Raw genomic sequence first — 22,493 nt, forward strand, 5'->3', positions numbered from 1 at the left:
ATCTCGTATCATGAGTTGACGGGTAATTTTTGTTTAGATATTGTTGGTAGGTTTATAGACGGAGTTTTATCGGGAAAAACAACATCAATGAGACCTGAGTCTAAACATATAAGATATTGAAGTCACTCTTAACTCAAAACTTTAAGACAATGGATTAATTGATGGGTCTTTATCTTTATATCGTATTCTGTTTTCTCATTTTATATCAATGTAGGACTTAAACTCGTACTTGGATTCTCAACAATTGTAAAAGGGTGTATTATAAGCTGCGAAACACACAGAACTTCGATCAATTTTCTTGATGCAGTACATGTTTAATTCCAGAATTGTTGAATAGTGACTAATCGATACTGTATCAAACTATTTTGTATCATTTGCTTCAAAACTCAAGCTATTCTTATATCAGAAGCTTCAACATAATGGTTGAGTTTATTAAAATCTGTTTATATAGTTATTTTTTTACTATCAATTGAGAAATATCAATGACGAAAAAAGGAAGGTAAGTAACTATTTCTGTTTAGAAAGTCATGTTGGAAAAAAAATTGTGTTAGATCATAGAATTCGTTGTGAAGAGTTTGGTCATACATTACTTAAACACGAATGAAACTGTTTAGTTTCCTTCAATTTTAAAAGCGATGGTGTGCCACATTCACATGAAAAGTAGTAATGCTTATTCTAAGTAATTTTTATGGAGAATATATATTGTCATAAAGCGTGTTGGTAATATCCTCATAAAAAAAAAACAATTTTAAAATCACACTGCTTATTGAATTGAATCTTCATTAGGATATTAGGATGGGTGATGTTAATGAATATCGTTCTAATATCAGTTTGTCAAAACAACATTGTTCATAGGACAATGATACTTTAACTCACTTTTTTTGATCCATTTTTAACCCACCATTTCAATCACCATTAGATCATCACATCACATCACTAAAAAGAATAAAAAAAAGATCTAATGGTGATTGAAGTAATGGGTTAAAAGTGGGTCAAAAAAAGTGGATTAAAATATCATTTTCCTTGTTCATATCATGTCATTTGGAATATTGTGTGACTTAAAGTTTATAAATTTTTTTATAGTTTTGATCTTAAAAGTCAGATTAGAGAATCAAAAGAGGAATGTATATTGAAATTATTCTTTAGTTTCAATTCCCGAGCTATTGGACAAAAATAAATCTTTCGGTCAAAATCTAAAATAACAAGAGTTTGTGTTTGAAATCTTATTTTTGTTTTCACATACAGACAAATGTTCAAATCTCAAATTAAATGAGATAACATGGTTAGTATCAATCACTGCATTTAAGATATTGTCAATTTTAGATATAAAAATTTTATCACGATTTTATCCTTAAATCATTGATTAAAAAAAAAAAATTGTATCTAAATTGTTCTTAATTTCGACTCCTAAATTATATAAGATATAAGATTATTAAACATAGTAAAACAAATATAAATAAATAAATATATATATATATATATATATATATATATATATATATATATATATATATATATATATATATATATATATATATATGTAAATGGTTAGATTGTTTGGGCATAGTCCTCCAACTTTGCTTAAACGTATCCATTCCAAGAAAATGAACAAATTAGAGCATCAAATGCTTAGTCCCTTTGTTTGTCCCTTTTAACTTGCATTTTGAAAACTGGTAGTGTTCTCTCTAAAGGATTAGGACGTGCTGATTTCTTTTGACAATTTCTCAGAATAATTTCTTTTTAATATAATACTACTACTTGAATAACTTTGCTATTAATCACAAGCTTGTCTTCTGAATCGTAGAAGAAAAACTTGTGTTCAAAAGAGAAGGTGCTTTAGAAAATAATTAAAAAAGTGAATGTGTCAACCTTGGAAGAAACAAGGTGTGGTGTGGGCATGCGATTTTGAACATTTCTCCCACCATCATCACATCGTATTTTAGCCCAACCCAACATGTGATCCATAGTAGATTGGATTGTCATAACTGCCAACTTCTCATCTTCTATCATACTATATTCATAACATTGCCGCCTCTTAATCTAATTCACCACATCGTTTGTCATTTTCTACAAATTTATATATACTATTCTTTTTAGACCGAAAAAAAAAAACACTTTAAATTTCTCAAATCGTTTAATCATTCCATGAGATCGTAAATTTAGAAGCAGCACTGCGTTCAAATTTGAAATAAAGGAAAAAAGTTAAAGTTAAAAGCTTTGCATTTAAAAAAAAAAAAAAACCAGTAAATGAAGAATCACCAACAAACCCTTTGGATTATTATGGTTGAGTTTCAAATCCGTGATTAATTTGACATTAACATAAGTTAACTTTTTAGCAGTATATTAAGAGTTAATCGTGATTCGTGGATAGAAGAACAGTGTAAGAGATATATATGTGGTGTGTGAAGCTAATTAAGATGGACCCAGAAAGAACAAAAGGAATAAAATCCAGGCAATAAAAAATGAGAAGAAGACGATAAAAAGGGATGAAAAAAAGACAGAAGAACTCTGTGTTAGATCTGGAAGATTATCACCTCTTCACGGACTAAACATTCCTGCAATCAAGTTATTACTATTCAAACACTTTCATACCACATTATATACAAACTGTTATTTTTTGTGATTTCTTTTTAGCTGAATAAGAGACTTGGAACAGAAAAACATCGTATAATTATATATATGTTATGTTTGGAACAACTTATATATTATATTGGACCACGTTATACAAATTTTTCACTAAAAGAACAGAACCGAACATTGTTTTGTTCTCTTGTTACACATTTTGGATAAAAAAAAATTCCAATTTTTTAATCTCGTTCGTGTTTTATTTTATTTACATGTTAAAAATAAATTTTACTAAATAATATTTTAAAGGAAAATTAAAAAATGGGGTAATAGACAGAACATGCATCTCCCACCTCCGTTCCTCCGCCGGAGAGGGAATATTCTTCCGTCGCCATCCCTAACGGACAAACCGAAACGTGTTCGTTTCGTGGGCCCCACTTCCCTCTCCCTCCAATTCAATCCATGTGATGTGACCCTCTAACTCTCATCATTCATTTTTCGCTAATTTCTCTCTCCTCCGAATCTTCCACGCTGGCATCCACGTGTCTCCCATCCCGCATTCTCGTCCGTTCGATAGCTTACCCTCTCCGGTTATTCTCATCCAACGGTCGCAATGCGCACCAAGAAACAACCTCGCTCTTTCATCTCCCCGATTAAATAACATAGTATCCACGATGCTACTTCGGATTCGTCGCCGAGATTTCCTCTAACATGTTCCTATAACTAAATTGTAGCTGCTAGTTTCTACAACCTCATAATAATAATACTCATTATTAATTAGTCATAATATATACATATACATAATGCATTGCACCAAAACGATGCATTCATGCATGTATAACATTTAGCGACAGTTAATTATTTATTACTGCAAGCAAAATAATTGAATTACTGTTACAAAAGAGCATTATAAAACCCCATCAAACGCCGTATTTAATGCTTTTGTTATTACTAGTGTTGCTTCTTACGCCATAGAGCCACTTTTTTTTTTTTTTTTTCTATTATAGCCGCACTATGTGCTCTGTTTGTGTCTAATCAATGATGTTCTGTTCTGACTTGTTTGGTGTTTATGGTTTGGTTCCAATAGGTTATTATTGCTAAGAATCAGAGTGTGTTTTCCTTTGGGGTGGTTTGTGTAGTGTGTTGTGGAATTACATATTCTTCTTCCATCAGCAAAAACGCAGTGACCATTGCAAAGGGTATATGGTATATCTTCTTGTGACCTACGCTGATCCCTTCTTTTTCCTTTCTTCTTTTCCGCTTTTGGGATAATAGAATGAAGGTGCTGTTTGGCTGAGAGGTATAAAGCAAAAGCTCTGCAAGTGGGATTGTTGGAATTTGCTTTTTAAGTTGAAAAGAACACAAGGGTGGTTGTGGTTGAATTGAAGGTGCAGTAATGGAAGGTGGAGGAGGAAGAGAAAGTTATAATGGGGTGGTGATGACTATGACACGAGACCCGAAGCCAAGGCTAAGATGGACATCAGATCTTCATGATCGCTTTGTGGATGCAGTCACAAAGCTTGGTGGCCCCGATAGTATGTATACTATTTAGATTTCAATTTTGAGAGTTGAAAAGCACTTTTTTTTTCTTCACAAATTCTTCTGTCTGTGTTTTGTATGATGAATTCAGAAAATGTGCATTATGATATGATTCGTGAAAATATTTTCTCAACTTTTATCTTTGTTGGTGTTGTTGACACAGAAAAGTTAACTTGAGAGATAAGTTTTTGTTGAAACCGGAGTTCAGAAAGGGTAGAAAAAAGGTGGAGTAACGGGGTGCTTTTAGAAACCACAATTACTTGCTGCACCAAATCAAGAAATTGGTTGGTCACAGAATTATGTATTTTCTAGCAAACGGTTGTTCGTATAATCTGCATGCTGATGTAGGATGAAATTAAAGTAGCATCTGGTGTTTCCCTCCTCTGTACATTTTTGCGGTACAAATCGTTGTGGGAGAATCAAAGGGAAAACGTGTGATGGAAAAATCCAATCACTTTCCTTCAAGCTTTTTGCTCTAGGGGTTTTGCTTGTACAGCTAATGTACTCTGTGGGCTAATCCAATGTTTACTCAATCAATCCTTATCATTCTGAATATTTTATAATCTTCTGGTTTAATAATGCTGGTGAAGGTTTCTGCTCTGTCAGAAAACGACATTAATCTGAAATGGTTTGTTTTTTGTTCAGAGGCGACTCCCAAGTCTGTTCTGAGGTTAATGGGGTTGAAAGGCCTGACACTATATCATTTGAAGAGCCATTTACAGGTAATTAGATTTAACTTGCATATACTAGATTTGATTCATGAGGGTACCGTTTACAAAATGTATGGAGAAGTGAAAATACTGAATTTATATGTGAATGATGTTTGGAATTCACGAAACATCAAAGAATTTTCTTGTTTTCTTATAACCATCATCAAAGAACTACCATTTTGAGTCATAATTTGGCATTGTTATTTGTTTATTTGCAGAAGTATAGACTTGGACAGCAGGCTCGAAAGCAAAACGAGGAACTGAACAAAGAGAACAGTAGTGAGTCTGTTTGAAGTTTTGACAAACACTGAGTATACTATGCAGTTCTTTAACCAATTGTTTAGAATAGTTATCAGTCGATTTACTTTACTTAAATAGAGAACATAAAAATCTGGAAATGTTTGATAATAACGTAATAATGTTCTTTCCATGTTTCTGTTTCTTTTTAGGATGTTCGTTTGTAAATTTTAGCAATCGTTCTTCAGGGCCTAACACCACTTACAGAGGTGATAATGAAGGGGGGTATGTTTCAGATCACATGCATAACTATAGTTTTTCTATGAACAAATTCTCATCTAAATTTCTTTTCCCCTTGAGTAGCCCTTTTAGCTTTGTGTAAATGCAACTCACTTCTTTCACTTGTTTGGTTTCAACTTTTCCTAACTAATCTTCATATCTAAAATAGAGAAACCCCAATAGCAGAAGCACTGAGGCATCAGATTGAAGTTCAAAAGAGATTGGAAGAGCAGCTCGAGGTATTTCTCAGTTTTAACTTGCATAGTCCTAAATGTGATTTCTAGTTTTTTACTGTTCAACTATAGAAAATGTTGATTCACTTGTTTGTTGGCAATAGGTACAGAAGAAGTTGCAGATGAGAATAGAGGCTCAAGGGAAGTATTTGCAAGCAGTGTTAGAGAAAGCTCAGAGAACCCTTTCCTTGGATGGATCAGGAAGTATTGAAGCATCAAGAGCTCAGTTGACTGAATTCAACTCTGCTTTGTCAAATTTCATGGAAAATATGAATAAAGATAGCAAAGAAAACATAATAGAAGTGACTGACTTTTATAATAAGAACCATGGCTCAGCTTTCCATTATGAGGAAGTAGGGAGAGAACAAAATAGGGATCAAAAGCCTAAGATTGAAGGGGGTTCAATACAGTTTGACTTAAACATTAAGGGTAGCAATGATCTTGTATCTGCAGCTGGGGCTGAAATGGATGTCAATATGATTTCATATAGGGGTTAATTTTTTGAATTTTCATACTTTAAGTTAGTCATTAGATTGAATGATATATATACCCCTTTCCCTAGATATTCTCAATAATTTTCTCCCTCCCTTTTATCAGTTAAGGTTGCATATCAAAACAGCTTTTTATCTCTTCCATTTCTAGAGCTAAGTCCTTATTACCAATTTTCCACTAGACAAAAAATTTGATACAAATTCCCAAGTGCTTTTAGTATAACGTTCCTGTTCAATTGAATTTTTTTTCCCCTCTTTTCGCTCCCTAGCTCAAATGCTTGCAATTGGAACATCAACAAGAATCTGGGTGATCATAATTTTCTTGTATATTCGGGAATTCAGATGAAAAATAAAATTTCACAATTACAGCAGACATGATTAAAAACCATTCAACAGAAAAAAATAGAACCTCTTCTTATCATAACAACTCCAAATTTTTTGGTTGGTCTAACTTGTACTTTTTCATGCCTATAATCTCATCACACATACACTTTAAGGTATTCATCCATGCGAGTGTAATTCACCTCTGGATAAAGTTCTGAAGCTTCTTCTCCACCTTCTCCTATTTCAAAGTTTGTCAAACACCCTTCATAGAAAACATGGTAGAAATGCCCCAACCCCACTTGGCCTGCATAGTCCAACCCTGGAATCCACATTAACCAAAGTCATTTTTTGCTGAAAGAAACGAATTACTACAAAAAGTTTAGTTCTTTCTCTTCCGGGTGTACTGTTACCTTTCATGGAAGCAAGAAAATCTTGTTCATTTATGCTGGACTTCTCTAGTTGCTTCCCTGTGAGCTTCTCCCACTTCTCAATTAGCTGTCTTTGACTGAGAATGTTTTCTGGTGGTCTTAGGTACACAGTCTTGTTCAGCGTTCGAGGATCATCAATTGTCTTGATTGTGTATGTTGCAACATCATCTTCATCCATGAAAACAGCTGCATTGTGAATATTCATTAGTATAATGTGTCTTAGTTTCTTAAACTATGAATAAGTTTCACACACTATGACAGCAAGAGTGTGCACAATAACACATATAATGAAAACAAATAAAAGCATTGTAGATTTAGTATTTTACTAAAACTTTTTGTACCTTTGACATTGCCATCACCATAGAGAATGACCTTGTCTCGTGGAGGGAGGAGGGTCCCCATTTGAGACAGGTTACCAACGAAGTAGCCAGCGAAGCAGTTAGCAGAGATGTAAGTGAAAGGGATGTTGGCATCTTCAATTGCTTTCCTTACGGTCATTTTCTCATCGAATGTCACTCTTCCTGGTTCAAGTGCATGCCCCATAAGTGCAGGGTCCATGCCAAATTCTGAAGGCAGAAAACGCTAAACAACAAACAAATTTTATATTGATTACAAAAGTGAGATTCAAATTCAATAACTATCTTAAAAGAAATAATAAAGTAAGAGTTCTTACTGTCACAGGACAGTCATTAATAAAATATGTTATTCACCTTATCTAAAGTTTTATATATGCATGATTGAGATTACATTAAATGATTCACCGGTTCTACTCAAAGGTAAAAATGAAAATGTACTATAATCATAAAACTTAAGCCAAAAGTGAATAAAATTTTCATAAAACTTTGAAATTATCTTTATACTATTTCTATTCTCAGTTGTCAGCCATATTATATATGTTAATGAACTGGGTCCAACTCAAAACCAGCACAATAATTACATCCACCAACTAGCATACACTAAATCACACTTTTGTCTTTATTATTAACCATGTTTTGTCATGGTTTCACTTAGATTTAATTGGTATTAGGTCTCGTTAATATTGTATCTTCCAAGTTAATCCATTCTGAAAGACTCATTAAGTTCTATATAATTTGCTGCTATTTACAGCACACCTGGTGCTGAATTTGGCATCATATAATTGATTTGTCTTTAATGCTTGAAGGCTACAAAACACTGATTTGAAAAAGATGGCGTGCCTTAACGTTCTATGACTCTATCAGCAGCAAGATTGACTTGAACACTTCTTTAACATATTCTTTTATTCCTTGAAATTTATTGAAAACTATAGATCTCATCGAATCTTCTTGTCTAACTATGCTATCTTTGCTTAAGTAGTTTTAATAAACTTACAGAAAGAGTATACTATGACATGATCCATGAGAAACGAAAAATGCATACCTTGACATTTCCTGCAACTTTGATGGCCTCAACAAGTTGAAGCTGCAACAACAAGTTGTGAGAGCGAAAATGAACCCCAGACATGGTGCAAATGACAACATCGACAAGTTTCACAGCATCCACCAAACTCTGGTGATCAGAAAAAGAAGCCTCCACAAGATGAGCACCTTGCTTCTTGAATGAAAGCAGCATCTGCAACTTCTCAATATCTAACCCTAACTCTGGACGTTGAAGAACATAGGTTTCATGCCCTTGTTCTAGACTTGCCTTCACTATCCTCCTTCCCACATACCCAGTTCCCCCCACAACAAGAACCTTGCTCTTTCCCATTGCCTCTCCTTAATTTTCACGAAATGCACCAGACAATGCCAACTATATATAAAAACTTGTGAAAGACTCAATCTTTACTTCCACGTTTTATGTTTCTGCATATTTATATGTTTCTTCCCACTACTTTTATAGTTCTACCAAGAAAGGAACCAATATCTAGAAAAAGGTGTAGTTCAAGTTAATCTCTCTCAAGTAAAAAAGGATATGAGTGCCCATTTTGAATAATATAGCAAAAACATTGAAATCACAAATTTCTCTATATGGGTTTTGTTATCATTTTAGTTCATTAAGAAAATTATTTTGCCCATATGATTCCTTAGCCACTGACTTTTATTCATGTATCTTTTCAATTTATTGCAGCACAACTCTAATATTTTTTTACACATGGTATAGTGTCAGTAGGTGAGCGGTTCATGCAATTATTTAATTGATGAAGTATTTAAAAAAGGAAAAACTGGAATGATGACATACTGCATTTTTCAAAGATTAAAAATGATATCCTAGACATCAAAACCAGAACAAATCCCTCCACAGAAGAAAATTTGCGACAAATCTGGGAAAAAAGTCAAAGAAAAAATAATATAGCATCATACCAATCTAACAAAGACATCATGAACTTTAAAAGTCTTGTAAGACATGTAAACAAGGTTCATTGCACAATTTAAAAGTTTGTCGCACAATTTCTATCATTGAATAATGTTTCAGAAAAATTCCTATGAAATATTTAAAGTTTAGCTATCCATTTGAAAAGGGTGTTATTTTTAATCATTGTTGTGCTCAAAACTATATTTCAAAAATACTTAGGAAAACATTCGTATTTGATCATTAATGTAGTAATAAATGCAGTGATAATGAAGTAATTCAAATCTTTTTGACTATGGAAACAACAACTTTAGGTGTCAATTTTTTATTCTTACTTTCTGATAGATTTGACACCCATCATTCATTGCCTTTTGGTTATGTCTGGTTTGAACATTTTCTTCAAATTAAATTAAAGATAGTATATTATACATTTGTGTTTGTGTGTTGGGTAGTGATTACTTTTGTTTGGTGATTTTGTTCTTTCATCTCTTCTTGAATAAGAACCATTTTGAATTTCAGATTTTAGATTTGTGGAATTTGAGTTGGTAGCATTTGAAAAATGAAGAGAAGGAAAAACTTCAGAAATAGGGTTGTTGGTTGTTGACCAACTATGCATGTGGAAAAACTTTGGCCTATATAGCAGTTGAGTCATTTACAGTTTCTTCAAATGAGTGTTATCATCTTAACAAAATCATTTTTATGACATCATTTTGTTATCTTTCAATTGGTTGTTATTGTCTTAACAATTCATCTAATAATTTCTTTTGTATTTTTTAAATTATTAACAAAATACAATCACATATTTACCTGGAATAAAAAATATATTTATAACTTAAAAACATATATAGTTTGTTCAGCAGAAAGAAATTTAATTGAAGAGAAAAATTATTATTTTTATTATTATTATTATTATTATTATTGTGATGATGATGGTGGTTCTATTAACTTGATTTATTTAATCAATTTTTCATACTCATAGCAATTGCATCACATGCACAACACTTTCTTCTTGAAAAGAACATTTGTTGCCATCTTATGAAGCATTGCCCATTCAAAGGCTTTAAGATTCAGATTTTTTTTCATCAACCGGTTGTTTTTCATTTTTTTTCCCATGTTTTTTTCAAATAACATATTGTTGCTTTTATTTACAAACATAGCATTCATTGCTATTTATGTACGAATTAGATTTCCAATTGTGTGTATTTTTTATAATTATTTTTTTCTACTAAAAAACCTTTTTCTTTTTTTTAAATGAAAAAATAAAAATAAAAATCTGGTTTGAAACTTAATTTATTGGAAATTAAATTTAAACTGAATTTTGTTAGAGATTCGGAGAATGTCAAATTATCGTTAGGTGGATATAAATTTATCTCATAAATAAATATTGTAAAGATGACTTTGTTTTAAAATTCACTTTTTAAAATAATATCATATTTATCTTATCATATCACACATTATTAAACTTTTATTGAATAATCATTAATATTTAATTTCATACTTAAAAATAAAAATACATGTTTTGATATAAATAAAACATGGGGAGTAAAATTCTTAAAAGATTCCATGAATAGGTTTTTGGGTTGAAAATATAAGCAACTCACCAATTCCATTGTTTTATGTGACTTAAAAACTATTAATGTCAACTAAATTGAAAAAGTTGTTGGAGTGGTTCGTTGAAGATAGTTGTATTTTACACCTCAGATTATAAGATTATTTAACTTCCAATTTTACCTAATCTAAGGTATTTTTACCTGCACCTCCATGTTTTCAATAGAATGAGTATTTAGAAAAATATTTTCATATTCAAAAATACTTACTAATTTCGAAAAAAAAATTATATTTTTGAAATATCCAATTAGAATATAAAAGAATTCCAAAATAAGTGTTATGGAAGTCATTTTATGATCTGAAAATATATTTCCATTTATTCAAAATTAACTATCCCGGAAGGTATTTCTAGATCTAAAACATCCACTCCATCCAATTTAAAATGCAGAAATTTTTTAAAACAAGTGTTTCAAAATATATTTTTAGATATCAAAATGACTTTCAAAACACCTATTTCAATGGAGGGTGTTTAAATAAGTTAAAATCGTCTATTGAAATTATATAAATTTAAAATAATAGAAAATATAATAAATTTAATTTGAAATTGTTCGTTATAATTAAAAAATATTAAAATTGGAAAGACGAAATTAAAATAAAAAAATTGTATTAATAATTTTTAATTACATTTTTAAAAATAATAATGTGTATATTATTAGTAGAAGTGTTTGTAACATTATAATTATAACAATAATTAAATTGTATTATTAGGATTCTTAAAAAATGATAATGATATTATTATTATTATTATTAATTTGTTTATTATTGATATTATCATTGTTATGGTTATAGTTATTGTTATGAATATTGATTTTTTTTTTGTTAATGTGAGATTCATTAATATTAATTATAATTATTACCAACTGAGATGAATATTACCTTTTGAAGATCTTAAAAAAGTTTACTGAAGTGGCCACCCACTACTACCTCAAAGAATAGGAAAATAAATGTTTTTAGTTATTTTTTTCATTAAGGATATAATAGGCATTTCATCATCGCAATGGAGTTGCAGATCGAAAACATGGGGTGCAAGAAGAACGCGACCATCTTGTAAACTGTTTCGTAAAAACCCTTTTTTCCTTCAGGAGCCCATTTAGTCTCCCAGAAAATCCGCCTGTCCAATTTATCACTAAAACTATATTTATACCAAAAATATTATTTAATTCCTGTATATATTTATTATAAAATATCATGTTTGTTGCTGAAATTCTTTTTCCAGTTTCTTTCTACCGTTTTTGTAAAGCAAGGGACTTTGGAAAAAATAATTTTAGTTTTTTAATAAAAGTGAAAAAACGATAGAAAAGCCAAATCGATAATATACCCTATCAGCTCCATCTTCATGTTAACCTGATCTTTTTAATGTTTATTTTTAATAATTTTATGATAATTTTTAGAAACTAATTAGATAAAATCATTTTTTATTATATGAAATTCAAAGAAGATGATTAAAAAACGTTAACTAATTAAGTGGAGAGAGTGATATGATGAGTCCCAAGAATTTTAAGAATATATTTTTTTAAAAATAATACAAATGGTTAATAAATTTATCACTGTAATTAAATTACTTCATTTTTTAATATGTGAATTATTATAAATGCGTCCTATGTTTAAGAATGAATGTCTTATCCAACACATGTTATTATAAATGGTTTTTTGTCGATAACATATAGTAATAGAGTCACATAAAGATTACTTTATTACAAATAATCAACAGATAACATTTAGAATATGCTTATCACTTTATTTTTGTGTGAAATTTTCACCTATATTTCTTACTATCAACTTTAGTTTTGTCATGTAGTTCAAAAAACTAGTTAAAAAACTCAATAAGTAGTTTTTTTATATAAAAATAAACAAGTAGATTCCAATAAAAACATGAGACATAGATATGATAATTGATGGGAACAAGAGATATAATATTAATAAAACATGAGTTCAATTCACATGAGAGATTTACATCGCTTCTATTATAAAATCTTAAGATAATAAATTTATGAACTCGTACCATATAATGTGTTTAACTTTTTCATCTTTACCTAATGTATAACTTAGACTCACATATAATTCTTAATAATGTGTAATGTGATTGATTCTAATATTATTGATGGATTTTTGAAAAAGATTCACTAAAATATACAATAATAATAAAATATAAGTTTGATTCACATAAATATTGACACTACATCTAATCCTAAAGGACAATAAATTTATAGTTATTCTTTCTTATATATTATTCAATTCTCTCAAACTTTTTCGCTCCATATATAATTTAGACTAAGACTCTTGTAATAAAAAGATTGAAAGATGAGGAATTTATCATCTTTAATTTCTCCCTGTGCAATCTTTTCGAACAATGCTAGGGTACAAAATTTTAATTCACTTATGTACGAAAATGTGTAATCTCACCTACTTTGATGTTACTTGACACATTATGTCTTCTACCTTTTACCATAGGTGAAGTAAATAGGACATTTGAAATTAAAACGTGAGACCGATTTCGGAGTGGTGGGGACTAAAAACAACTTTTTAAAAACATAAAAACAAAATTTAAATATATTAAAAAATCCTTTTATTTACTTATTTATTTATTATTTATACTTGTGCATATTCCATCCAAAATGGAAGGTATGTTGAGAAAGCCACTTCTAGTGCTATTCTAGAGGTTGAAATGTTCAAACAATCGACTTTTCCTCTAAGCAAAAGCAAACACTTCATTTGTATTTCTCCCAAGCTTTGCTAAACATAGCATTTCAAGCCTTCAAGCTATGTAAAATTCAATACCAAAATAGAAGCCACAATATATTATTATGTTTAAGCTATAGCAGGTTCAATATATTATCATACAAGGCTCATCATACAGCAATACTCTAACAAGAAAGAACAGAGAAAAATGGAAAAGAGCAAAGTTCTTATTGTCGGTGGAACTGGCTACATAGGGAAAAGGATGGTGAAGGCAAGTTTAGCTGAAGGACACCAAACATTTGTTCTTCACAGGCCAGAGATTGGTGTTGACATTGAGAAAGTTCAGCTTCTCTTGTCATTCAAGGAACAAGGGGCAAGACTTGTGTCAGGTTCCTTTAATGATCATCAGAGCCTGGTGAATGCTGTGAAACTGGTTGATGTTGTCATTTGTGCCATATCTGGTGTTCATATCCGCAGCCACCAAATCCTCCTCCAACATAAACTTGTTGATGCAATAAAAGAAGCCGGAAATGTCAAGGTAATTAATCTGCATGCAGTAAAGTCTCATCATATCATATCATGTATGATTCTTGTACTCAAATGACATTGGTTACATGATTATTCAGCATAAATGCATTGGAAATCCAAGTACAAATTTAAGCACCACGTTAAGTAAAGATTTATAAATTTAATATCTTAAGATTATATGTCTGAGGACTGTCAATTATAAAAAGATCCATAAGTGATATCATATCAGAGTTATCATTTGTATCTCTCCTGGAAAGATGCATCAAAGTGTTATAAGTTAAACTCTAGATGACATACAAAGCCAATCTATAAATAATTGATTCAATGTTACACTTTAGCTTGTGACACTTTAAAATTGATGTTGTGTACCATGCAGAGATTTTTGCCTTCAGAGTTTGGGACTGATCCTGCAAGAATGGGACATGCATTGGAGCCTGGAAGAGTAACATTTGATGACAAAATGGTTATAAGAAAAGCTATTGAAGAGGCTGGAATACCATTCACCTATATTTCTGCTAATTGTTTTGCTGGTTACTTTCTTGGAGGGTTGTGTCAGCCTGGCATTATAATGCCCCCAAGGGATTCTGTGGTCTTGTATGGAGATGGAAACGTAAAGGGTAAAACACTAGCTTTGTACTTTCCAAGTTTATCTTTCTGTCCAAATGTTTTGTGACTCTTCTGAGCTCTTGAAATTGTTTCAAACAATTTATGTGCATGTTTTGTCTGAAATATGTGTACATTGAATTTGGCAGCGATCTATGTGGAAGAATATGATATAGCCATGTACACTATCAAAAGCATAGATGACCCCAGAACTCTAAACAAAACAATTTACATTAGGCCACCAGAAAACATACTGTCTCAGAGAGAAGTTGTTCAAATTTGGGAGAAACTGATTGGGAAAGAGTTGCAGAAATCTTCAATTTCTGCAGAACAGCTTTTGAGTTCCATGGAAGGTGAGATCAACATCATTGATCAGCAATAGTATCTGAAATATGCAGAGTCATTTATTATTTGTTAGAAATCTCATCTCATAACGATTTATATATAAGTGCAAACCTTACCTTCCAAGCTGGTTTTGTGAAATTCAGTTAGGTTTGAGCATTATTTACGCAGAACATTTTTTACTCATGCAATTTTCTTTTACTTTCCCTTTTACAGGACAACCTTATGAACAGCAAGTAGGAATTGTACATTACTACCATGTTTGCTTTGAAGGCTGTCTCACAAATTTTGAGATTGGAGAAGAAGGGCTTGAAGCTTGTGAATTGTATCCTGAAGTAAAGTACACCACTGTTGAAGACTACATGAAACGCTATGTATAGAAGCTTGTATTTGCTTTGGAATAAAGAAAATGAAAACTGTGTTTGTGCAAGTGTAAATAAGAAAACAAAATGGCAATGCATATAGCAATTTGTGATCATATAATTACTGTTTTACTTCCATGGAATATTTTTATCAATTATATTTTTTGTATTTATAAATTTCTAATTTAAGATCTCTTAAGAGTTGAAACTCAATTTCTAATAATTATATCTTTAAACAAACACTAGAACTATCTCTTCTCTTATGAAAAAAATCAATACTATCGGTACATCTTTGTAGATAGCACACATCATAAAAATAATTATGTTTTAAGTTATTTTATTATGAACAATAATTTCTTTTCAGTATTTAATGTCTTTATATATTTAAAGTTTAAGTTTTAGTAAATTAATATAACTTTATGTAGTCGATCATCACACTTGATGATGCCGACTATTTAATTTATTTTAACATTTAATGCATTGATTATATCTATCAAAATTTCATAAAATGGTAATATAGTTTTATGTTTACAGAAAAAAAATGAATATATATGTTAAGACAAGAAGAAGAGACAAAGAAAGAGGAAAATAGAGTTCAAATTAAAATATATATATTTTTTTGTAATATATCATGATTAATATATTTTGAAGGTTCTTCGTAATAATAACATAAAAATTCAACGGAAAAAGTTAAATTTGAAAAAGACATCTCATTTCAAATCATTTATATGATTCCAATAAACTAAAAATATATATTTTCTAATTTAAGTGTAGGGTTTAGAATTTAAGATATAGGATATTGTGAAATGAGTTGTCACTTAATATTACACATTAATAAAACTAATTGTCTTAGTTAATCTCTATTTAATTACTTTTATTGTTTTGAGTTTCTCATTACAACTACAAGATACATAAGTTTTTTCTTCCTTTTATTGACTGCAATTCTGATAGCTTCAACCTGTAAACTGAGATAAAATTTATTTATGTTGAAAAACAACATTATCAATGTCTTCTATACAGAGACTTGAAGCTATTTCAGTAAAAAAAAATTAAAGTAGCATATAAAGATTGATGGAGTATGAATAAAACATGGAATAATTCACAAAATTGAGTTATGTTATGAATATTCTACTTGTTGGCATCTCTCTTTGCATGAGAGGTTCAGGTTGAAAATGGTTTTATCCAGTTCCATGATTCTCTCTAATTCTCCCTTTGCATCCCCTTCTCTTCCAACTTCAACGGTAAGATATAATTCAACAACCCTTTCACCCAATTGCCACAAAATTTACAACAACAGAAAGTTTAATTTGCTTAAAATTTTTCTCTAAAATTCCCTACCACTGTCTTGTACCCAATTGCTTTTCTGAATCTATAGAGTGCCAAGTTGGAAACTTTTTCCCTGAAAAATGATGGGGTCATCAGAGTTAGAGGAGTTCATGCTTCTTCAGTGGTACCCAGAAACCGAAAATTATCAACATGTTCTGCATCGAGAGATGGAAATGCCTCTGTTGAAACTGATGCGCCTTTCCCTGCTGATTACTCTGAGCTTCTGGAACAAGTAGGCATTTCATGGTTCTCCATTTGCATCAGTTTTTTGTTCGTAGCTACATTAAACTTTGATATTGATGAACCAATGTTCTGGTGATTTGGTTAATTGACTATATTTTTATGCAATAGTGTATTGCGCAACAGTGTAAGTAAGATTCACTGAACCAACAAATTTAGAAAAATAAAAAGGTGGGACTTAGAGTACTTTGTTCTGTAGACTCAGATACAGTTGCTAATTGAGTATTGATGATTAAAATCGGTGCTTTGTTGTTGAATCAACTAACAGGCAAAAGTAGCTGTGAATTTGGCTATGAAGGATAACAGACAGCTAATGGTGAGTAACTTTTTATAGTAATTTTATTAGGAATCAAGAACAAAAGTTACAACATAGATAAATTGAGGATCTGATTTATTATTATAAAGTTTGTAATGAAAGAATCTTGTACAGGAGATTGAGTTTCCCACAGCTGGACTCGGGTCTGTGCCAGGTTCTGCATACTTCAGTTTCATATTTTTGGTTGGAGTCATGTTTTGTTGTTGTTTTAATCAATATGCAAACTGATTCATCTCACTCAGTACATCACAGGTGATGGGGAAGGTGGAATTGAAATGACTGAGAGCATGCAATTGATTCGGGAATTTTGTGACCGCTTAATTATTCCAGAGAAAGTCACACGAACAAGAATAGTAATCTTCTTGGTTTAAGGAATTGTTCTTCTTTGTGCTCCTGCCATGTGTTTCTGGATGAAAATTTAAAATCCTTCCTTATGTAAAAAATGGTTCTGTTCTCCTTGCATTTCTTTCACTTAACTTGGAAGTTGATTTTGGTTAAAAGAATAGTGTTTTTAATAATGCTATACAACCAAGCTTACATTTAGTTTCAAGTCTCTTGCTCTATGAATTTCAATCACGACCGATACACCCAGTTGCCATGATTTCATTCCATGGGGGATTATGGGTAGTTTGATTGGCCCAAGTAGTTCGAATTTTCTTGCTTATATGCTGTCTCCCCTTTCTTCATACGTGTTTGTCTACAAAAGTTTGTGTTGTTTTGTAGAGATGGTTGTGTGAAAGTTTTTAGTGTCAATATTCAGTTTCCTCACTTCCAAGTGAAATTGATGCATAAACTTGTAATGATCAGTTTTTCCCAGAGGCTAATGAAGTTGACTTTGCTAGACAATCAGTGTTTAGTGGATCTTCTTTAAAGTTGGACTATTTGACCAAACCTTCATTTTTTGAAGATTTTGGTTTTGTTGAGAAAGTGAAAATGTCAGACAGAGTGAAGACAGAAGATGAACTTTTCTTGGTTGCATATCCATATTTTAATGTCAATGGTAGATCCAAATGTCCTTTGTTGTTGTTTATATGAACAATGTGAGTTTTCTGATCAGAGTTCTTTGTATTTCAGAGATACTTGTTGTGGAAGAACTTTATAAAGAGGCAGTCTTGAACACAGAACGAAAACTGATTGTTTTCAATGGAGAACTTGATCGCATAAGATCTGGATGTATCCTTTGCCATATTCTACTGCTTTTAATATGCATCTTTCAAAACTATTTGTATCAAAGATGTGATTTTGAGAAATCAACTTCTATAATCTTAGAAATTCTTTAGTGTTCTTGGCTTTTTCAGATAATATTTTATCCTTGATTTGATGAAGATTATCCACCATTCTTCTACCCAAAGCTTGGTGCACTCACGAAGACCTTTCTACCTATGATGGAAACTGTGTATTACATTCACAACTTCAAGGGCCGCAATGGAGGAACACTTTTTAGGTCCGCTAGCTAAATTAACTTCAATTGGTCCAATAAGTTGGAAGACCATACCTAGTATTGTGGTAATCTGAGAAATATTGGATATATTGCTTGCAGATAAAATGAAATTTGTATCAGTAGCTAGACTTTGGTTTAATAACTGCACAAGTGCTTCTAATTATGAAACTTATTTGTTTCTCTTTGGGTGCATGTTGAGTTCATATTTTACTGAATTTTTTTGATAATATTTTTGTTGAGTATTAAAAATACACCGGTGTATTTTAAAAATACAGTAGAGAAACAGTAAAAAAAACTGAACAGATAATCCAAATTTGTGCATGTTCCACTTATATGTTGTGTGTTTATTACATTTTCCTCAGGAGTTATCCAGGACCCTGGAAGGTCCTGAGAAGAGTGGGGCCCAGGAAATATGTTTGTCTACATCAGCAGGATAGCATGCCATCCCTCAAGGAAGTTGCTCTTGAGATTCTTCCATCTGCATAATATATCAGGAGACAGTAATAGTAAGCAATTTTAGTTTCCTACTCAACATATAACTTAGTGCATTCACTATGGTGTCTTTTTTGGAGCTACAATATTGTTTTAATGTATATATGCCTTATAGACAAGAAACTACATTGGCATTAACTCAACAGTGCATATTCCTACTTGATCTGAATCTCTTTCTTCTTGATACATCATAACATCAATCTCTTTTATCTACCACTTGGTGTCAATGAACTTTTTTTCTTAATGTTTATAAAACTAGTCTCCTACCTTTTGGTCTGAGGAAGATTGATGAAAAGAAAATTTGTGGAAGCTAACAAGATTTTTATGTTTGCATAATTTATGAAGTTATTTTGTGATGAGCAACAGGGGTTGGTCTCAAGCTGTCTGCAGAAATTTAGAAAGAACTCAGCACTTGCCATTTGATTAACGAAGTATTGAAGTTGGGGATCAAAGAAATGGCGTTTTCTAGCACAAAAGTGGTGTCAATAAGTGGCAATTTGTTACTTGTACGACAGCAGAATGAAAGTTCTTTTTGTTCGTTTTTTATTTATTGCAGTCTCTTATTTAAAATAAAAGAAAATAATTCAGAAGGCATTTATCTTCCAATGCAAAGCTCTTACAAGAACACACGTTCCTTCTTTCACAATTAACATTTGACATTACCTAACAGTCAAATGAAAATATGAAATGTTTATGTTTTGTAACAAATAAATTCATACCAGCAAGTAAAAAAACTTGACTCATCATCACTACATTCCATTCATCAGGCTTAGCTTTGACCTTCAGTTATATCTTCTTCTTTCTTCTTTCTTCTTCCTCTTAATATAAAACCCAATTCTCATACTTACCCACAACAATGCAACTATACTTGTTCAGTCACAAAACAATGTCTTTTGAAATTTGCATTGTACCCTTTTGGGGACAAGGCCATCTTTTTCCCTGCATCGAGCTATGTAACCGTTTAACATCAAGAAACGTTAACATCACCCTCATCATCCCTTCCACCATTAACACTTCTCTTCCCTCTTCCCTCCTTCAACACCCTCTCATTCGAATCGCCCAGTTCCCACCTCCACCGCCATCCGACGACAACCTAGCGCCGGAGCTCGAACGCATCCTCGCCAACAACCCCACCCGACCAGTTTGCGCCATCGTTGACATCATGATGACCTCCTGCTCCACCCCAGTTTTTACCAAATTCCATATCCCCATGGTAGCCTTCTTCACCTCCGCCGCCTGCTCCGCCGCCATGGAACTCGCCACCTGGAAAGCTCAACCTTTAAACCTCGAACCCGGAGAGACCCGTTTACTCCCCGGATTGCCCGAAAACATGTCAATTACGCATTCGGACCTTAAACCACGACCTCATTATCCTCATCCTCCGCCGGTAGTCGGTGCCTCGCTGCATTGCGGAGGAGCAACCAGGTTTCCTCCGCCTCCAGGGAAGGGACCACCGCACCACGGCGGAGGATTCGGGTTTCCTCCGCCGCCGGGGAAGGGACCACCTAAACTGGGGGGCCCGCCACCGTGGCTGGATGATGTTCGAGAAAGCAGCGCGGTGATCATCAACACGTGTGATGATCTGGAGCGTCCATTTATTAAATACATAACAAATCATATTGAAAAGCCGGTGTGGGGCGTTGGACCGCTTTTACCAGAGCAGTATTGGAACTCGACCCCTTCACCCCTCTTAGACCGTGACGTCCGGGCGAACCGCCGGTTCAGCGTCACCGAAGAAGAAGTGACCAAGTGGTTAGATTCAAAGCCACGTGGGTCGGTTCTGTATGTGTCGTTTGGTACAGAGGTGGGTCCCACCTCCGAGGAGAACGAAGAACTCGGTAAAGCCCTGGAGTCATGTGAAGAACCATTCATTCGGGTGATTCAAGAGGGTTCAAGTAGTGAAGAAGGGTATTTTGGGAATAGGGGTATGATAATACGAGGGTGGGCACCACAGTTGTTGATACTGAGTCATCCTTCAACGGGTGGATTTTTGTCTCATTGTGGATGGAACTCGACGGTGGAGGGTGTTGCACGTGGGGTTCCGTTCTTGGCGTGGCCAATAAGAGGTGACCAATACCATGATGCTAAGTTGGTGGTGTCTCATCTTAAGGTGGGTTACATGGTGAGTGATGATATGTCGGAGAAGATAACCAAAGATCATATTGTTAGGGGAATAGAGAAGTTGATGGGCGACAAAGAGATGAAAAGGAATGCTGAGATTCTAAGTGCCAAGTTTCAGCATGGGTTTCCTGGAACTTCGGTTCAGACTTTAGATGATTTTATTCACCATATCAAGCATTGAGGCGTCCATTGCTACGCCAATATGTTCCTTTTATGCCTAGTGTTTGGTAGAGCAAATTGAAGAACTGACTCTGAGATTTAAATAAAATAATAAAAAGACATGATGTTCTTTTTGGAAATAAATGCTTTGTTTTGAACAGAGAATGTTACTGAGCAGATAGTAGATACAAATTAAAGTGCAAATAAATGAATAAGGAAAATAAGAAATAAATAAAATTCAACCAGTATAGATTAAGAAAGTTTAATTTCATAAGCCTTATAAAAATAAAACTCTATTCCAGATATATTATGATTAAAATAGATTTTCAAGTGAATATTCTTCAACAAGTCTAAGTCCACGTGTACTCTTCTCTCCCTTCCACCTCCCAACTCCTCTTTGAACGAATTGTAGATTGACTATTCATTTTATATTTAACAATCAATTTTTAATGAGAAAACAATTCGTTGAGTAATCATCTCAATAATGTAATGCAAGAATGTCAGATACGTCAATGATATCTTTTTAAGGAATTAGAGAGAGCTTATTTTAAGAATAAGCGTTGGTTCCACTATTCAGGATCCTGTGTCTAGTATAGTATTATTTATGTTCCTTTATAAAATAACACAAAAGATATGAGTACATTTTTTTTTCTCTAAATTGATTGACGGATTTAATTTCAAAGATTGGTGTTCTTCCAATACACTCGATGGAACCATAATTTAGGGTTCAGGGTTCATAACAGTTTCCGGTTTAATAGAACTATAAGATATGGCTCGGAGAAAAAGTAAATATATGGCAAGTCAAATATATAAAAGGGATGAAGTGCTATACTCTAGATTCTTAGCCACTTCATGCGGTTAATAGAAACTATATACAGTTATACAACTCTCTTCTCTACACAATAATGCAGATAAAGGAGCACTTCACATGGTGGTCCAAATAAGGATCTGGTCACCAATAACTGCTTCAGCCTAATTTGCTCCAAACCTTGGGTGGAGGCAGATACAACCAGGGCATGACAATTGTTAGATGCTACACATATTACAGCCCCCAGCACGTTACTAAACAGGATGAAAATAGAGAAACTATTATGAGCATTTCTTCCTGTCATACCAAACATGAATGATGACTATACTTAAGCAACTCTATCAATAACTCT

The 22,493-nt window shown here is 32.5% G+C and overlaps 5 protein-coding genes across 7 annotated transcripts; 4 read left to right on the plus strand and 1 right to left on the minus strand.

The window, feature by feature from the left end:
• Positions 1–3,339: 3,339 nt before the first annotated feature.
• Positions 3,340–6,124, plus strand: LOC114173524 (Homeodomain-like superfamily protein). 2 transcript variants are annotated; one of them, XM_028057982.2, is made up of 6 exons: positions 3,340–4,100; positions 4,750–4,826; positions 5,033–5,093; positions 5,264–5,336; positions 5,500–5,569; positions 5,668–6,124. In XM_028057982.2, the coding sequence occupies exons 1-6, from the start codon at positions 3,962–3,964 to the stop codon at positions 6,058–6,060; spliced, it is 813 nt and encodes a 270-aa protein (XP_027913783.1). In that variant the 5' UTR covers positions 3,340–3,961; the 3' UTR covers positions 6,061–6,124. The 2 variants fall into 2 exon arrangements, with proteins under 2 accessions (XP_027913783.1, XP_027913785.1); XM_028057984.2 differs by having other exon boundaries at positions 3,341–4,100; positions 4,268–4,826.
• A 238-nt stretch (positions 6,125–6,362) lies between these two features.
• On the minus strand, positions 6,363–8,818 carry LOC114173523 (isoflavone reductase homolog). Its single transcript, XM_028057980.2, has 4 exons — positions 8,205–8,818; positions 7,148–7,388; positions 6,789–6,992; positions 6,363–6,697 (listed from the first exon to the last, which is right to left on the minus strand). The coding sequence occupies exons 1-4, from the start codon at positions 8,532–8,534 to the stop codon at positions 6,534–6,536; spliced, it is 939 nt and encodes a 312-aa protein (XP_027913781.2). The 5' UTR covers positions 8,535–8,818; the 3' UTR covers positions 6,363–6,533.
• Positions 8,819–13,351: 4,533 nt separating this feature from the next.
• LOC114173139 (bifunctional pinoresinol-lariciresinol reductase 2-like) lies at positions 13,352–15,381 on the plus strand. Its single transcript, XM_028057378.2, has 4 exons — positions 13,352–13,941; positions 14,308–14,548; positions 14,684–14,887; positions 15,093–15,381. Exons 1-4 carry the CDS (start codon positions 13,612–13,614, stop codon positions 15,254–15,256), a joined length of 939 nt encoding a protein of 312 aa, XP_027913179.2. The 5' UTR covers positions 13,352–13,611; the 3' UTR covers positions 15,257–15,381.
• Positions 15,382–16,319: 938 nt separating this feature from the next.
• Positions 16,320–19,647, plus strand: LOC114174031 (LOW PSII ACCUMULATION protein (DUF1995)). 2 transcript variants are annotated; one of them, XM_028058767.2, is made up of 10 exons: positions 16,320–16,479; positions 16,614–16,796; positions 17,073–17,120; positions 17,235–17,274; positions 17,373–17,473; positions 17,928–18,120; positions 18,195–18,293; positions 18,447–18,564; positions 18,924–19,067; positions 19,420–19,647. In XM_028058767.2, exons 1-9 carry the CDS (start codon positions 16,411–16,413, stop codon positions 19,045–19,047), a joined length of 975 nt encoding a protein of 324 aa, XP_027914568.2. In that variant the 5' UTR covers positions 16,320–16,410; the 3' UTR covers positions 19,048–19,067; positions 19,420–19,647. The 2 variants fall into 2 exon arrangements, with proteins under 2 accessions (XP_027914568.2, XP_027914570.2); XM_028058769.2 differs by lacking the exon at positions 19,420–19,647 and having other exon boundaries at positions 18,447–18,626; positions 18,924–19,266.
• Positions 19,648–19,865: 218 nt separating this feature from the next.
• Positions 19,866–21,487, plus strand: LOC114174030 (UDP-glycosyltransferase 73C13-like). Its single transcript, XM_028058766.2, has one exon. It carries the CDS (start codon positions 19,910–19,912, stop codon positions 21,353–21,355), a length of 1,446 nt encoding a protein of 481 aa, XP_027914567.2. The 5' UTR covers positions 19,866–19,909; the 3' UTR covers positions 21,356–21,487.
• Positions 21,488–22,493: the final 1,006 nt, after the last annotated feature.

The sequence above is a fragment of the Vigna unguiculata genome, chromosome 2, assembly GCF_037176805.1.
Source record: "Vigna unguiculata cultivar grain cowpea cultivar isolate G323 ecotype 2 chromosome 2, ASM3717680v1, whole genome shotgun sequence".
Lineage (NCBI taxonomy): Eukaryota > Viridiplantae > Streptophyta > Magnoliopsida > Fabales > Fabaceae > Vigna > Vigna unguiculata.